This window comes from Herpailurus yagouaroundi, unplaced genomic scaffold, assembly GCF_014898765.1.
Source record: "Herpailurus yagouaroundi ecotype Mexico unplaced genomic scaffold, PumYag 77, whole genome shotgun sequence".
Classification (NCBI taxonomy): Eukaryota; Metazoa; Chordata; class Mammalia; order Carnivora; family Felidae; genus Herpailurus; species Herpailurus yagouaroundi.
In genome coordinates, this window is record NW_024412388.1 from 81,355,740 (window position 1) to 81,374,179 (window position 18,440).

At 43.4% G+C, this 18,440-nt stretch overlaps 2 protein-coding genes across 2 annotated transcripts in view; both read right to left on the reverse strand.

Annotated features, from left to right (window-relative positions):
- Positions 1–2,111, reverse strand: part of CNN3 (calponin 3) — a 27,742-nt gene extending 25,631 nt beyond the window's left edge. Inside the window, exon 1 of the mRNA XM_040471037.1 lies at positions 1,837–2,111. Within this exon, the coding sequence (XP_040326971.1) occupies positions 1,837–1,893 (57 nt within the window). The 5' untranslated portion in view covers positions 1,894–2,111. The remainder of the gene's footprint in view (positions 1–1,836) is intronic.
- Positions 2,112–12,150: 10,039 nt separating this feature from the next.
- LOC121027513 (small integral membrane protein 30) lies at positions 12,151–13,067 on the reverse strand. The gene has a single exon (XM_040471040.1). The coding sequence runs from the start codon at positions 12,896–12,898 to the stop codon at positions 12,719–12,721; it is 180 nt and encodes a 59-aa protein (XP_040326974.1). The 5' UTR covers positions 12,899–13,067; the 3' UTR covers positions 12,151–12,718.
- Between the last annotated feature and the right edge of the window lie 5,373 nt (positions 13,068–18,440).

Genomic DNA, 18,440 nt, shown 5'->3' on the forward strand with positions numbered 1-18,440 from the left:
CCAGTGTGTGCAATTCCTTCAGTCTGCTCAATAAAAAGGAGGAAAAGGGCAGAAGCTGCTTCATTAGTCAGCAAAAAGAAATTAATACGGATATGAACATCCAAGAAAAATAAGTCACTTGAAGGACTGCCAAAGTTATCAGGACCTCATTTACAATGCAAAAGGTAGAGACTCAACCGTTCAGCCGTCCCCAGCCAAGAATCACAAGGGCGAATTAAAATTAATGTGTACACGCCAGGCCAGGGTATCACATCCAACAGTTTGGACTTGCGGATTCCTCTGAAAGGATTCCTAAAGCTCCATTTGTAAACCCTGGAAAGAACCGAACAATCAGACACAAACCATTTCTCTGTCCTCTAAAAACAATGTTCAGGAAACTATTTTCGAATAAGGGCAACGCACTAGACAAAGTAAAGAACCCAAACGTTCCAATGTTGGATTCGTAGGTTAAAATCAACTCTTTGCCTCAAAGACTGTTCAGAATTTATTAACTGAATCAGGATGCGCAGGCTGTAACGGGGGGGGGAGAAGAGCTATAACTCTCCCTTGGGGTTTGACAACGGTGCGCTTCATTGCCTCTATATAATTCACTCCACACCGCGTGCACCCTCAACACTGGGATGTTGCAGCTTTGACAATGCCAGCGTATTCTACCAGCGGTCGGACGGTGCGGTGGCAATCCTGACATGCTTCGGCTCCCGGGAGGTTAATGGGAATTAAACCACAGCAGCCCTCCTTTGTGGCGCTTTGGCCAGAACAGCAGAAAGGAGACAATGAGCGTTCTGTGCGCAGTTCCGCGCCGATTGGCTGCTCTCTCCCCCCAGAAACCCCTGATGTCATGGGCTTGGAATGCAGGGAGGGAGGGAGGAAGGAAGGAGAGGATTTGGGGAGGGGGGGGGACGCCTCTCATCTCTTTCCCAGACCAAAAGTCCCAAAGATAAGCCCAATGCATTCCTAATGCTAGGCAGTGGCAAAGCTGAGAGTTTCCAAACGCAAATCGCTCCACACTACAACCCGCCTCGGCAAACATACCCAAAACAAAAGCAACCCACGAAAATATCCTTGATACCGTTGAAGTCTAATGTACTACAAACTTCGGTTTTACAAAAAATCTCAACTCTACAGCAGATATCGCTTCCAAAGCGGCGCACTCAGGCTTTGTCTCCGTTTTCCGCAGCAGCAGCAGTTAATCTGCCTCAAGGCACCGCAATTCGGAAACTGTGAAGCGTCCAGGGGTCCCTGGGGTCGGTGGACCGCTCAACGGCCCCCCTCCCCGGGAAGAGGCAAGGAACAATGGGGGGCCCAGTTTGGCCACGTAACCGCCTGACTCTGCTTGTGGCTGAATTCGGCCGGGGGGTTGGGGTGAGGGAAGACGCACGGTCCGGCAGCAGCCCAGGCCCGGGAGGACGGCGGGGGCTGCTTGCCGGGTCCCCAGCCGCGCCGATGGGCCCCACCTAAGGGCGAATGACCAGGCAGGAGCGCCCCCTTCCCGGAGGGGCGCGTCCTGCAGCCACGGACCGGCTCCGGTAGCTGCAGGCCGGCGCTGCGGGATTCCAGGAGCCCGGGAACCCACCGCCCGCCGCCAGTCCTGGCTCGCGGCGCTGAACAAAGCCAGGCGAGCGCGCCTGGGAGACCAGCGCTTCGAGCCCGGGGCCAGGACCGAGACGCGCGGCCACTCTCGCGCCGCCCCGACGTCTCCTCCCCGCGTCAGCCGGACAGCCACCGCGCGCAGAGAAGAGCGGCCCAGCGCCGCCGCAGTCCCAGGGACCCTCGGGCGGCATCTAGCCTCCCACCCCTCGCCCTGGGCGTGGCCGCCCCACCAGAGCCCGGGCGTACCTTGTTCTTGACCTCGGCAGAGAGCCCGTAGGAAGGGCCCTTGTTGAAGTGGGTCATGGTGGTTCGGGAGGCGGGAAGAGGCTGCGCTCGGGTCTGGGGGTTTCTAGTACTCGTCTTCCCCGCTCCTGGCCCCGAGGAGTGGCCGCAGCGCGAGATGCTCGGAGCTCGCTCCCCTGGGCGGCGCAGGAGACGCCCAGACGCGGCGGCGGAGCGCGGGCGGTGCCTCGGCGACTCGGTCCGACTGGGTCCCGCAGAGCCTCCCGCTCCGCTCCCGAGTCCCCCACGAACTGCCCCCGCCTCCTGCCCCGGGCCTTCGGGGATTGGCCGACGGGCCGGACCAATGGAGAGCCGCCTCCTCCCGCCTCTCCGACGAGGGGGCGGGCCGGCCAACCGAAGGGCTAGGGGCGCTGCGCTGTCTCCCGCGCGGGTCTCGGGCCCCCGCCCTAGTCCTCACGCCACGGAGACCCGCGGCGAGGCGGCCCCTCCTCCCTGCCGGGCCGGGGCTGGGCGGCGAGGGCGGAGGCCGGCCGGCGGACTGCAGCGGCCCTCGGGCGCCTAGGGGCTTCCCAGCGGCCCAGAATGCACGTCAACTTCCAGGCATCCGCCGCTGCGCTCGGGGCTGGCCCAGGGCGGGAAGCCCACCAGCGTCTCTTTCCCGGCCCGGGGCCCCAGATACCGGGCAGGGCTCCTCCGCCCGCTGCTGGGAACACTGCGAGCAGCCTTGGAGCCCCTGTGCCAGAGAAAGGGGGCCGGGGGGGCGGGCCCTCCTCTGACACCTGCTCCTTGCTCTCTACCTCGAAGCCTCCCACACCTGTTGGTCTGACCTCTACCCCGCGGCCGCCACGGGAACAGTCGAGGCTTTGGGCCAAATTTGAGCTCACTCTGTCTTTAAACCTCTAAATGCAGTGCGGAAAAAACTGGGGACTGTGCCATGGCAAAGCCTGGGGCATTTCAAATCTTTTTCTGGATTCGCACCAGCTCCTTTTTACAAGCATCTTTATCCGAAACGCAGTCCAAAAACCCAGGTGGCTGTTGCTCAACTTTTTTTTTTTTTTTTTTTTAAATCTAGCGGCTTCTTTGAATAGGAGACCTTTGTACAAGAGATAAATATCCTCCTTTGGGCAAGAAGCGGCCTCCATTCTTTCATGGTTCTGCTTCCTACCCACCACTTTCCCTCCTCTGATCTCAAAGTAACTTAATAAATAGGAAGAAGGGAACATAACTTTCGTCGTTCGCCTGAGCTCCTAGCACTGTACTAGACGTCTTCCAAACATGATCTCATTTACCCCCACAAACAGCTGGTAGGTAGACATCATATCCCTTGTAGAGATGAGAAAAATGAAACTCAGAGACCTAAGTATCCTGGCCAAGGTCTGCCCATCTCTAAAGCTTCACCTCCTCGCCATCACTTTCCTGAGCACGCCTAGGACATGTTTCAACCCCTGAGATCCTAGTATAAGAGTTTTGTTTACCAAATACCGGCTACTGTGCCAAAAGAGATCATAGAATCAGGAGGAGACAACAAACATCTCACCACAGTTGAGCCATCCTTCCAGGAGGCACTTTTAAAAAAACCCACAGAAAACTGCTATGGACTTTCGAAAGACTGGGGGTAGGGAGTGGGAAGGTGAAGGAGGCTAATAGGGAGGAAAGTGAATGATTTGTGTATGATTTGCTAATTTAGACAGTAGGTAGTAATGATAATTAAGTCATTCTTCCCACACAAATGACACAATTGACCCACAATTAGCAAGACAAGCAGTTTGGGCTGTTTTTCCAGTAGTGTGATAGTGGCCATGTGTCATCGACAAGACCTCACCCACTTTTTTTTGGAGTGTGGGAAATGGCGGCCAGATTTGAGGTACAGTGGAGATGGAAAACATAAGATCACAATCATTTTATTTATTTATTTATTTATTTATTTATTTATTTATTTATTTATTTATTTAAAAGAGAGAGAGAGAGAGAGAGAGAGAGAGAGAGAGAGAGAGAGAGGAGGTACACGCACAAGCAGGGAAGGGGTAGAGAGAGGGAGAGAGAATCCCACACAGGCTCCACACTCTCAGCACAGAGCCTAACAGAGGGCCCGATCTTACAACCATGAGATCATGACCTGAGCAGAAATCAAGACTCAGAAGCTTAACCAACTGAGCCACCCAGGTGCCACATAATCATGTTAATCTACTTAAAAGTCATTCCTTAAGAGCCTAAATGTCCATCAACTGATGAATGGATAAAGAAATTGTGGTTTATATACACAATGGAGTACTACGTGGCAATGAGAAAGAATGAAATATGGCCCTTTGCAGCAACGTGGATGGAACTGGAGAGTGTGATGCTGAGTGAAATAAGCCATACAGAGAAAGACAGATACCATATGTTTTCACTCTTATGTGCATCCTGAGAAACTTAACAGAAACCCATGGGGGAGGGGAAGGGAAAAAAAAAAAGAGGTTAGAGTGGGAGAGAGCCAAAGCATAAGAGACTCTTAAAAACTGAGAACAAACTGAGGGTTGATGGGGGGTGGGAGGGAGGGGAGGGCGGGTGATGGGTATTGAGGAGGGCACCTTTTGGGATGAGCACTGGGTGTTGTATGGAAACCAATTTGACAATAAACTTCATATATTGAATAAATAAATAAATAAATAAATAAGTCATTCCTTGTAGAATGTTCAAGAATTATATTCAATTTTGTTATGAAAATCCTACAAAGGTGAGTTTTGTTTAATGGGAGTTATTGTTTAATGGGTATAGAATTTTCATTTGGAATGATGAAAAAGCTCTAGAAATGGACAGCAATGATAGTCACAAAACAATATAAGTATACTGGATGCCACTGTGTACCTAACAGTAGATCTTTTGTAACCCTTCCTCTTTCTCCTCTTTGCTACCCTACCTGACCGAGCAACCACTGACAGGCTTTCCGTTTCTCACATCAGTTTGTACTTCCTAGAATTTTATGTAAATAGAACCATACCTTGTGTATTCCATTTTAACTGGCTTCTTTCACTAAGCAAAATTATTCTGAGATTCAACCATGTGGTAGCATATATCAATAGTTCATTTCTTTGTATTGCTGAGTAGTATTGTATGGTAAGGATATATCACAGTGTACATATCCATTCCCTTGTTGAATATCTGGGTTTTTAGTTTTTGGCTATTGGAAGTAAAGCTGTATGAATATTCATGTGCAAGCCTTTTTATGGACATATGCTTTCATTTCTCACAGATAAATAAGAATAGAATGGGTGGGTTATATGAAAGGTATATGTTCAATTTTTTAAGAAATGGCTAAATTTTTCCGGAGTGATTGTAGCACTTTGCATTCCCATCAGCAAGATGGGGCACCTGGGTGGCTCAGTCAGTTAAGCCTCTGACTCTTGATGTCAGCTTAGATTATGATCTCACAGTTTGTGGGTTTGAGCCCCACGTCAGGCTTTGCTCTGGCAGCACGAAGAGCCTGCTTGGAATTCTCTTTCTCCTCTCTCTCTGCCCTCCCACCTGCTAGTGTATGTGCGTGCACTTTATCTCCCTCTCTCAAAGTAAGTAAATAAACTTTTAAAAATTAAAAGAGAGAGAGAGAGAGAGAGAGAGGTTCCAGTTATTCTATATCCTCACCAACACTTGGTATGATCAATCTTTTTAAGTTTAGCCATTCTAATAGGTGGTATCTCACTATAGTTTTAATTTTAACTAAATTAAGTGAATTTAAAAAATTAACGTGCCTGTCATCTGTGTATCTTTCTCGTCAAGGGTTTGTTCAATCTTTTGCCCATATTTTGTGTTTTAACTTATCCCTCCCAGGATGGATTTAGAAAATCCCGACTGACTTCTAGCAATAGAATGTGTCAGCAAGGTTTAAGTAAAATTTCACATTACAAAATAACTTCCAGGGTGTGTCTCAGCAATCCTAAGCATTTTAGCTGGAACCACCTTTAATATGCAGAACACTTTGAACTGAAATAAATGCTCTTAAGTCAATGCAACCTTTCCAAATTCCCACGTTGAGCAGTTGGGGGGAAGTTGTAAGAAAAGATTCTTTCACAGATACAAATCTGTAGATCATATTGTCACGTATCGTGCCACCGGAACGATCATAACAAATGTTTTGGAGAATACATCCTATACATCCACAATACAGAAGTACAAAGAACTATGAAGGCATCAATCAGTCAGTTGTATGAAAGGCAGAGGGCTAGAAGGCTCAGAGGAGGCTAAGACTTCAGCACCTAGTATGTACTAATCAGTATTAGCAATGGATGATGGGCAGTGAAATCTTATAATTTATCACCCAAATAGGGACGCTTTTGACAGTGAAATGTGGTACTACTAATATTTTTTGTCTCATCCAGTCCCGGTAAGTCTCCTTAGTAGCGTTCCTTTTCACTCTCAAAAGTGTCCCTGTTTAGATGATAAATTATATGTGGTCAGCTCACTTACAGATATCACTCACAACAATTCTGTGATGGCAAATATTATCTATTTATATTAACAATCAGAAATTAAGATTCAGGGAGAAAGGATATACAACTTGGCCAAAGTCAAACAGTGAATAGAGAGCAGAATTGGGGTTTGAAATCAGGCCTGCTTTCGGATTTCTCAAAAATCAACTTCCTAGATGCCGTAAGAATCTGAAATCACTCTTGCAAGGTATATCTGCTCTTTTTTTTTTTTTTTTTGGCTACACTGTATGTCCTTTTGAGGAGTGCCCACCACTCACTCCTGTGATACTGTTAATCTATCAGTCACAAAGCTACCTCCTTCCACAGCAACGCAGGCATGTGGCAGATCTGTCAAAGGGTTTACCCCCTAAGCACAGTTATGGGTTTGAAGGAGACCTAACCCAGGCTGGGTCCATCAGGTTTCTTTTTGGTGAATAGATATGGAAGTCGAATATTTTGGTTATTCAGACAGAAAACTAACTCAAACTGACTTAGACAAAAAATGGGCTTAGTGGGCTCATGTCTCAGAAAAGGTTGGAGAAGATGTACCTTCAGGCATGACTGGATTCAGGGACTCAGTCACAGGGTTCACAAGCCAGTATCTCCACATACTGCTTCTCTTCTGTTGACTCTCCCCCCTTGGGATCAAATACACCACCAGAAGGTTCAGGTTTGCATCCTAACCTCTCAGGAGCCACAACACAAAAGAAAGCATAACAAGAAAATGAACGGGGGACCTGGGTGGCTCAGTCGGTTGAGCGCAGAGCTTGCTTCGGATCCTCTGTCCCCCTCTCTCTCTGCCCCTCCCCTGCTCGTACTCTCAAAAATAAACATGAAAAACAAACAAATGAAAAAAACCAAAAACAAAAAAGAGAACAGTTTCCCAAAAGTTCCAACAAAAAGTCCTAGAACTGAGTCTTGTTGGCCTGGTTTGGGTCACCTACCCATCTTCGCCACAATCACTTGGCCACAGGAAGAAAAGCTCTGATGATCGGTCTAGAAGGGGTGTCTGAAATGGCGTGGGACGTGAGGAGGCAACGGCCTGCTCTCCCAAAAAGAGGAGCTGAGGGAGGGAAGGTGCACAAACCCAAAGGCAAACCAAAGGAAAGCGATGTTGGCAGACCACATAAACATGATGCCCACTGCACGTGTTCTTTTCAGCATATGTGAGAAGGGCCCCCTCACTTCCAAGGACACCTTTCAGAGCCCTGAACTTAAGTTTTTATTCATTGCATTTCATTCTTTTTCTCAAAGATGGCAGCTAAAATTATATAAGCTCCAGCTCCCCCAAATCGGGAGATACCCTATAAAGGAGTCAACCAGAGGGGCACCTGGGTGGCTCAGTCGGTTAAGCGGCCGACTTCGGCTCAGGTCACGATCTCGCGGTCCGTGAGTTCGAGCCCCGCGTCGGGCTCTGTGCTGACAGCTCAGAGCCTGGAGCCTGTTTCAGATTCTGTGTCTCCCTCTCTCTCTGCCCCTCCCCCGTTCATGCTCTGTCTCTCTCTGTCTCAAAAATAAATAAACGTTAAAAAAAAAATTAAAAAAAAAAAAAAGGAGTCAACCAGAATGCCACTTCCCCCTTCACTTACATTAAGCACCATGTTCTCATCAAATTCTTTTCCCTCCCTTCCCGAAAGCCTGAAATTGAGGTTCTTATCATCTGTGGCCAAGGAATGACATCCTGACGCCAGCCTTCTTCTCCCAGATTCATCTTCAAAATTGAGGCCTTAGAGCATGGATTTCCTTTAAGAAAATAAATAAAATTTAAATTTAAAATTACCAGGGGCACCTGGCAAGCTCAGCAGGAAAAGCATGTGACCCTTGATCTTGGGATTATGAATTTGAGCCCCACGTGAGGGGTGTAGAGATTACTTATATAAATCTAAAAAAACTTAAAAAAATAGAATTACCGTATGATGAAGGAATTCCACTCTTGAATATTTACCCCAAAAACTTGAAAGCAGGATCATGTAGACATATTTGTACACTCATGTTCACAGCAGCATTGTTTGCAATAGCCAAAAGGTAGCAACAACCCAAGTGTCCGTCAATGAATGGATGAACAAAATGTGACCTATACATTGAAGGGGTGAAAACATTTTGCCTTCCTCCTTTCCAGATTCTTTGGCTGGTCTAATAATTAAATTGATGTAAGACAGATTAGCAGAGAAAAGCAAAGTTAACTGCATACATATGGGAATCCCATAAAGATATGAAGACTCAAAGGGCAGCCAGGTAATATCTTCTGTATAATATAAATATAAGATCGTGGAGCTAAGGAAAAAGGTAAGGATCCGGAGAGAGGAAGGGAAGATAGACCATTCACAGGAAGGCAGAGGAGATGTTTGAAAAACAAAGGTAACCCTGTTACAGAGATAAGTTTCCTGGGTAAAAAGGTTATCTCTAGCAATAGTTCCTTTCCTGCTATAGACCCCCTTTATAATGGATATTTAGTCAGTTGAAGGGGAAGTAAAGAACTTTTCCCTAAATTTGCTGGGTTTTGAATGGTTTTAGTTCAAAATAATCCTTATGCTGCAAAGAGACACATTTTGAGGTGGTAAAATCTGCTCCCCTTCAACATGTAATATGGAATATCATTCAGCCTTGAAAAGGAAGGAAATGCTGACACGTGCTACAACATGGACAAACCTTGAGGATATTATGCTAAGTAAAACAGACCAGTTGCAAAAGGACAAATACTACAGGATTCTGCTTTTTGAGGTTTCTAGAGTAGATAAAAATCACAGAAGCAGAAAGTAGAACGGTGTCTACCTGACTTAAAAATCTAGCCGCTTGGGGTGCCTGGCTGGCTTAGTCGGAGGAACATGTGACTCTTGATCCCAGGGTCATGAGTTCAAGCCCCACGCTGGGTATAGAGATTACTTACTTACATTCATACATACATAAGAAAAAAAAATTTATAAGTCTAGAGGCTCCTCATTTGGCCACAGGGCCAAGCCCAACCTCTACTCACAGGGTTGCTGTAAGGAAGATTTCAAGAAATCACGTATGCAACATTCTTACAAATAAGCACATTCTTACAAATATTATCCCATTTAATCATCACAAAAACAATTCCAGGGAGATATGACCGTCCTCAGTTTTTTCACATGGAAGAAATAGGCTCAGAGAGGTTAGTAACTTGTTCAAGGTTGCACAGCAGTGATGCTAGAACTACAGTTTAGTTTTTTTCTGCTTCTTAAATCCATGTTTTTCTTATCACACTATGCTACATCATCATAGTTCACAATTTCCTCAGGGACGGTGTGTAAAGAAAACAGAAAGGTGAAGCTGAGCTCTAGGATGGCTCAGATTTGGAGGGAAAAAAGAGATGGAGGGAGAGAAACAAAAAAGTACAAAGAAAATCGCTAAAATGAACCTAGAAAACACCACAGAAGAGAGTTGTGGGGTTTTTTTTACATTTTTTTTTTTAATTTACTGGTAATGTGGTTTCATTTGTTTATTTTTTTTTTAATTTTTTTTTTCAACGTTTATTTATTTTTGGGACAGAGAGAGACAGAGCATGAACGGGGGAGGGGCAGAGAGAGAGGGAGACACAGAATCGGAAGCAGGCTCCAGGCTCTGAGCCATCAGCCCAGAGCGTGACGCGGGACTCGAACTCACGGACCGCGAGATCGTGACCTGGCTGAAGTCGGACGCTTAACCGACTGCGCCACTCAGGCGCCCCTGTTTATTTATTTTTAAAGTAATCTCTACACCCAATGTGGGGCTGGAACTCACAAGCCTGACATTAAGAGTTGCATGCTCTACCTCCTGAGCCAGCCGGGTGCCCCAAAGCAAAATTTTTTTTTTCCTAGAAGAGTGTTTTATGGGAAAAGGCAAGTAACTACCTAAAATGAAGCTTAAAAAAAGACCATTTAATTTTTCACTATGGTCCTTCTGGATGAGAAGCCTTGGGACCACAGGTTTGGTAGAAATCTAATTATTGGGTTAAAAAGGGAAGAACTGGTAAAGCCCTGGAGGCAGGAGGGGTAGAAACCTCATCCCTAGTGGAAGGAGGCAGAGAAGCAGGGCAGTCCTTAACCCCCAGCCAGCTGGGCAGAGAGAAGCAGAGAGGAGAATCCACAGGGGTACACAAAAGCCCAGGAGTCAGGAAAGCTGGCAAGATGAGAGTTCATGCAGTCACAGGGGCTCACAGTTGCTGAGGGAGGCAAGGGCTTCTTCTGGACTTCTGGAAGGGCCCGCCACCTCTCAGCATCACCCAGCTCCTGCCTCCGTGTCCCCTTCTCCATGTCTCTGTCTCCTTGTCACGCCTTCTGTCTTCTGCATCCTTTTATCTTTATCTTGCTTCATTCCCTACTTGAAGCAGTTGGTAATATCCTAGTAATTGTATCTACTGTTATTCAGATCAGAGAAATTGCTGACTGTTGGCAGTTCAGCGTTCAAAATAAAACCAGCGCTTAACCAGCTGCCATAGAACATGGCTGTCTGGAGAAGGAGAGTTTAGAAAGAGAGGAGAGGCCGGTCAGGTGTTCACAAACTTCCCAGGACTTTTATACAATAATTGTATGTATGTGCTCATGTACATTCTTCTGGGAAAGGATCGTACTCCTTTCATTAATTCTCAAGGGAAAAAGCGATCAAAGAGGTTCAGGATTGGGCACCTGGGTGGCTCAGTAGGTTAAGCCTCTGGCTCTTGATTTCAGTTCAGGTCATGATCTCATGGTTCATGGAATTGAGCCCTACATCAGGCCTCTGCGCTGATAGTGCAGAACCTGCTTGGGATTCTCTCTCTCTTTCCCTCTCTCTCTCTCTCTCTCTCTCTCTCTCTCTGTCTTCCTCCTCTCTCTCCCCACTCTCTATCTCTAAAAAAAATAAAAGTTCCGGATCTCACTGCCTTTCACCTCTATCAAATATAGCTGCTTAATTTTAGCTTTTTATTTTTTTAATTTTAGCTTCTTTATAATAATTTGTTCTCTTGATTTTGATAAGGATATAGTCTAAAAGCTTCTGCTTATAATGAATAGGATTAACATCAAGAAACTCAGCTCAGCGATCATTTTGAAGTACAAAATGACTCATATTCCAATGTCACATTCCAATCTTCCTGGTTGGTTATCAAAAATCATAGATAATTTAAGATGGTATCAAAATACTAATGCAGTTTAATTCCTTTGTAAACTTGTTTACTCCAAAACGTAAAGGCCAGTGTTCCTATTGAAATGCAATCCCTTTTCATTGAGGCAGCGGGAACCCATTTTTCTAATGATCTAATGGTCTAAATTTCAGCACACAGCACTGTTCTGACAAAGGAGAGTATTTCCAGATTATGCTGAAAGTTGCTCAGCACCTGTTTCTTGAAATAAATGTGTTTAGCTTTTGGCAAAGGAGACATCTGGAAAAGAGGCATTTTGCTCAATAATATTAAAAGCATTAATATAATAAACAGAAAACTAAACTAAATGAATTTTTCTTTTGGTTTTCATTAGATTAGAAACTCCAGAAGGGCAGGAACCAATCCTTTCAACACTGTATCCCCATATTTAATAGGCAGTAGCCATTCAATAAATAAGGAGATGAAAAATAACAAGCCCCTAACAGAATGGATTTTATAGAAAGCAGTTTTTTCTTTTTCTCCTCCTTTTTTACAGCTTTATTGAGATGTAAGTGCTATATAACACTGTGTAAATTTAAAGTGTCCAATATGGGGATTTTTTCGATACATTTATCTATTGCAAAGTGTTTACCAAAATAAGGTTAGTTAATACAACCTTCACCTCACATAGTTCTCTTTTTTTTTTTTTTTACAACATAATGGGTTTGTATTTAATAAAGTACTTCTCACTGTAGAGATGTTGTTATTCAGTTAATATAAAGGTTTTTAACATTAAATCTCTTCTCCATTTAAATGTCCATATAAAGTATTTTTTTACATTAAATATTTTCTCCATTTTAACATTAGATACACTGAGTACATTTTTCTTACCTCTTCCCCCCAACCAAAGAAATAAAAATTTTAATTTCTGGATGTATTTGATACCTAAGTACAATACTAACTTGGGAGATAACAAAACAAAAATCTAATAAAAATATGGAGAAAAGTCTCCTCAGTGATGCAGGAGGCAGTGGCAATTTCCTAGGATTCTGGGTAAGGGCTTCCTTCTTCCTATCTCATGCACTTTGAGAATTCCAAAACTTTGAAATAATATGTAAGTTTCGGTCATCTGACTTCTTTGAGCCTCTTTCTAACTAACATATAGGACTTTTAGACTGCTTTTTTTTCAGTGCATTATTTGTTGTGAAGGAAACTTTTTTTTCCCATTTAACATATATCAGTTTGCTTCCATTTACAGGGAGACAATTAAAAATGTGAAAATACCCTATTTCTTGGGAACTTTCAGACACTAAAGATCAGTTTTTAACCTCAATAATTCACAATGGTTTTCTGGGCAAGGTCTGATTCAGAAGGCCTGTCAAAATCACATTTGTCCATTTCTCTTTCGTGCATATACCCCCAAACAAGCACAAATGCCTGTAATGCTGAGAGCCACACCTAACAAGAGAGCGACTGCATCTCCAGCTTCTACTGCTTCAACCACAGGCAGCACCAAAAGCAGTGAAATGAGGACCAAGAACAACTGTGCTGAAACTGAAGCCATGATGTTGGGATTTTCAGGTATCTCGATCTTGAGGGCAGAAAGTTTCAAAGAAAGTATTTATGTATAATTCTATCTGATTCGAAATACTCCCTTCCTGGAGTTCCGGATGCTGAGGCTAAGAGGTTCCACGTGACAGAGCCTTCCGGGAAGCAGCCATTACAGGAATTACATAGTTCTCATTTTTGTTGGTGGTGGTGGTGAGAACATCTAAGTCCTACTCTCAGAGCAACTTTCAAGCATACAAGATGTATTATTAATTGTAGTCATCATGCTGTACATTAGATCCTTGGAACTTATTCATCCTATAACTGAAAGTTTATACCCTTTGACCAACATCTCACCATTTCCTCCACTTCCCTTAACCCCTGGTAACGATCAATCTATTCTCTGTTTCTGGAAGTTAAATTTTTTTAATTGCAGTATAGTTGACATACAATATCCTATTAATTTCAGGTGCACATCATGTGATTTGAGGTTTTTATACATTGGGAAATGATGCCCACAATAAGTCTAGTTACCATCTGTCACCGTACAAAGTTATTACAATATAATTGACTATATTTCCTGCACTGTACACTACATCCCCGTGACTTATTTATTTTATAACTGGAAGTTCGTGCCTCCTAAGAATCTTTATCTATGTTGCCCGCCTCCCAGAGGCAAGGTATTGGAGGTTACGAGGCGTTTGGCCTTGAAGGAATAAAGTCCTTTACTCAGGAGTAAAGGTCCTGAAAAATCCTCCTGTGCTCGTCTTCTGAATTAAAGAAAGCTTAAAGTAAGCCCAGATAAGTTAAGTATTGAGGTGACTTAAAAATAAAAAGTCTTGGGTGGTGTATCTGATAACCCATCCAAAACAAATGAAATTAAGTAGGTGGGCTCATTTTCCAGCCATTCTAGATAAATAAGCACCTATTATATTATTATGTTTGTTCAAGTAAAATCCTTATTACTTAGGAGAGGAATGTGGTCAACACAGTAGGAAAAATTTTTCCACTCTTTTTTTTTGTGTGTTTAGAATTGGCGACTCTACTAGTTTCCATTTCTTTCTCCAACTTCGCATTTTAAAATGCTTGGATCATGATCATAGATTTGAAAAATATTGTGGCCTCACCTAGTCTTTTTTCAAAAAGTTTTCAAGGAAACTGCTTTGTAAAGTGATGCAGGTGCACTTTACTTTCAGCTTAAAGAAGGTATGGTACGATTTATGGGCATTATTCCCAATACAAAAATAAATCCATTTCAGCTGTTAAAATTTGCCTTTGAGTTGTTTCATTTTACTGCTGTCTTGCCATAAGTTATGTCAGAAAAATAAAAACAAAACATATAGTTACATGGAATTTAAATGATAACACAGTTAACCTTGAACAATACAGGGGTTATTGGATCTTACCACCTTCTCCATCCCTATGCTCAAAAATCCACATACAACTTTTGATTCCCCAGAAACGTAATTAGCCTGCTGTTGGCATAAACAGTTGATTAACACATTTTTTGTACATTGTGTTTTTTTTTAATTTATTTATTTTTGAGTAATCTCCACACCCAATATGGGGCTCGAACTTACGACCCCGAGATTAAGAGTTTGCCAGCTTTTCCTACTGCGTCAGCGAGATGCCCTTGTTAGGTTTTTACAGACTATATTCTTACAATAAAATAAGCTAGAGAAAAGAAAATGTTACCAAGAAAATCCTAAGGAAAAGGAAATACATTTATAGTACTGTACTGTAAAAAATCTGCATATAACAGGGGCGCCTGGGTGTCTCAGTCAGTTAAGTGCTGGACTTCGGCTCAGGTCATGATCTCATGGCTCGTGGGTTTGAGCCCCACTGTGGGCTCTGTGCTGACAGCTCAGAGCCTCAGATTCTGTGTCTTCATCTCTCTCTGCCCCTCCCCCACTCACACTCTTGTCTCCCTCTCTCTAAAAAATAAACATTTTTAAAAATTTTAATTTAAAAAATCTGCATATAAGAGACCCGCACAGTTCAGATCCGTGTTGTTCAAGAGTCAACTGCATAGTATTACATTTTAAACATATGTCCCCAAGGTGAAATTGCACTTTATTAAGACCTAACTCTCAATTATTTATCTTACACTCCATTTATTCACATATCCTTATATTGGTACATGTGTGTTAAACCCTTCATTATTATCACACAATCAGCCATGGTAGTGATCACCTTTCTATGATGCACGCTTAGGGGAGGAAAACACTTTTCTTCTAACCTCTTAGGTTTTGTAAATGATGACTGCAAATTACACCGACAAAAGACAGATTAACACAACAGATTTATCTGCATGCACATGGAAGCTTCTCAGAGAAGTGAAAACCCAAAGGACAGGGTTAGGCTTGAGAACTTCTATACTATTTTAGCATGGGGCAATAAATTGTGGAGAAGGGACAAAGTTAAAAGATTTTGGCTTCCAGGGGTATTAAATTGTGGGAAGGTAAATATACGGGGGGAAGAATGAGTAGAGAGAAGGGTTATTTTAGTAAGGTTTGTTATGCAAACTCAGCGATAAGATTCTCCAGTAATTAAGAATCCTTCTTCTCAAGGTGCCTGGGTGGCTCAGTCGGTTGAGCAACCGACTTCTGGAGCCTGCTTCGGATTCTGTGTCTCCCTCTCTCTCTGCCCCTGCCCCACTCATGCTCTGTCTCAGAAATAAATAAACATTTAAAAAAAATTTTTTTTTTTAAAGAATCCTTCTTCTCTTCCCGGTACAGAAGAGGGGAGGAGGGAGACCTTCATAACGGGCAATCTGTGCCTTGATTTTAGGCAGAATGGGGGAGGGCAGAGGGTTCCTCCTGGGTCTGCTGTTTCTTAATTGTCTCCACCTCAAAATACACCTTAAATCCATGGGAGGGGCTCATGTTATATATCTGCTCCTTACTGGTTCCTATCAGCATTCCAAGTGTGCAGCAAGTGGCCACAGTTACATTTATGAGTTAAAATTGTGGTGTAGCTGGGGCGCCTGGGTGACTCGGTTAAGTGTCCAACTCTTGATTTCAGCTCAGATCACAATCTCATGGTTCATGAGATGGAACCCTGTCTCGGGCTCTGCACTGACAGCATGGAGCTGGGCTTGGGATTCTCTCTCCCTCTCTCTCTGCCCCTCCCCAGCTCTCTCTCTTTCTCAAAATAAATAAATAAACATTTAAAACTTTTTTAAAAATTGTGATGTAGTCAATTATACCTCAAAAGAAATTTCACTGTTACCTCCTCAGGACTGCAGAGTCATTTATATACCCATCCGAAAGACTGGTTAATAAATAACTTACTACTTTGTCAGCTCCTTCAGATGTAAACACAAGATACTGTTCTAGTCAGCATCAACCCCCAAAAGATAAATGAAGATTGGCAAATGTGCTCCTAAAACACTCATCTTTTCATCCAACTTATTTATTCATTCAACAAATGTCTGTTGAGTGTTTATTGTGTGCCAAGATCCCTCCTAGACTTTGGAGCGACAGGAGTCAGCAAGACAAAGTCCTTAACTTCAAAGTTGTGGCTTCCCCTGCTTGGATTTTGCTATCTGAACTGATTCAGGGCAAGTCAAGATATTTGTCCTTACATCTTTCATTTAACCCAAAGACACGTGCCTGAGGATAGCAGCACATCTAGTTATTTTTTCTAGTTACTGTAGGACTCACCTGTGCTTCTAGGATAAACTCCAAACCACTTGGAGTTTACAAAGCCCTTTTTACATAAAATGTCTAATAACTAGCCTGAAAACACACACACACACACACACACACACACACACACACACACATACACACACCCAACAACAACCAAAAAATGCTCTCTGAGCCTTCTGTGTCTCACCTTTGTATTCTGTGTTCTACGCAAGGGTCAGCTTTTAGTAATTTAGGAAACCAGCTGTGTCCAGAAAACAGCTATGTGCTTTTCCATATGTTCTCTTCTGTTTTACCTGGCTCGCTTCCACTAGGCTCATTAATCACCTCCTCTGGGAAGCCTTCCCTGCTCCTAGTCTCAGTCTGGTTAAGGACCCTTCTGGGTTCCTAGGACTTAATTTTTAACCTCCGTCCTAGAAATGATTGTACTATATTATACCGGTCTAGCCTCTCTTTTCACTAAACTGTGTGCTTCTTAAATTTAGACACTCGTTCTTTTACATCTATGATGACCATATTAAAAGAAGGGAAAAAAGAAAGAAGGGTGGATGTGTGTTGAAATTGGTAAGAATTCGCCTCAGAGCCCCCACTCTTTCTTCTTTTTTTTAATGGAAGCAGACCCACCTGGTCCAAACCAGCACCAGTACTTGTCAGTTATGAGACTTTGGGCAAGTTATTTAACTCAGCTGGGCCTCTTACTCTTAATAATAAGTGCTTAATAAACATTTGCTTAATGAAAGAATAATAATGATTGTTAGAGGCTTAATTAATATGATAGTTAACATATACAGCACTTAGTCTGTGCCAGGTATTGTTTTGAGCAGTTTCTATACATTATCTGTATTAATCCTCACAACCCTGTGACGCGGCACAGTATATTCCTTCTATAGACGAAAATGAAGACACTGTGGCCCCGCGACGGTGACCTGCCAAGTTACTGAGCGGGCTTCAGAGCCCATTCTCTGAATTATCACTCCCTCCTGCTGGTTGCTGGCTGCAAGAGAGGAGAGAATAGCGGAAGAGACAAGATGATGAACATAAGGATCCCCTGCCCTGCTCAAGAAAAGCATTCTTGGGGCGCCTGGGTGGCTCAGTTGGTTAAGCGTCAGACTTTGGCTCATGTCATGATATGGCGGTTCATGGGTTCAAGCCCCACTTCGGGCTCTGTGCTGACGGCTCGGAGCCTGGAGCCTGCTTCGGATTCTGTGTCTCCCTCTCTCTCTGTCCCTCCTCCACTCGCACTCTGTCTCTCTCTCTTTCTCAAACATAAAATAAAACATTTAAAAAAAAGTTTTAAATCATCCTTTACTGCTATTATCGCATTTCCTGGGGATGACCCACCAAAATCCTCAAAGTGCTGCTCTTCAATCTGACATTCCTAGCTTTTAGCTAAAATTCCCCCTACCTACCAAAAACATCTCATATTAATTATATGTGGTTTGCGGGTCTAGAGGGACAACATAGCTCCTTGACTATGCTTGACTGAAGAGTCTTTCTTCTTAATTGGGACTGTCATCCTCTTTGGCAGAATAGGCAGCTACAGAAGGTCTTTGTGGGAAGATGAGGTCACCCCCTAGCTAGCCAGTCCACCTCACATCCACAGGAGACCTTATTAATTGGGAGAGGGATGTTGGTTTCCTTTCCAATTTCTGAGACTTCCTTCTCATTCACTAAACCACTTAATGCTTATACTTTACTTTTAACTATTATAAATTATTTATTTCTAAAATAACTCATACGTGTCTCTAGGAATTGTTAGTCTCAGGACAGAAGCCTGGGTCAATAAAGCAGACAACTGTCCTCTAAAGACCCCTCTCCCTTCACCTTGTCCACAGGGTGAGTTCCAGCAGTGAGGCTTGTATTTCTTTCTTTCTTTCTTTCTTTCTTTCTTTCTTTCTTTCTTTCTTT

Excerpts from the sequence above, each read along its gene's own strand:
- LOC121027513 (XM_040471040.1), bottom strand. The coding sequence starts at position 12,898 with ATGGCTTCAGTTTCAGCACAGTTGTTCTTGGTCCTCATTTCACTGCTT.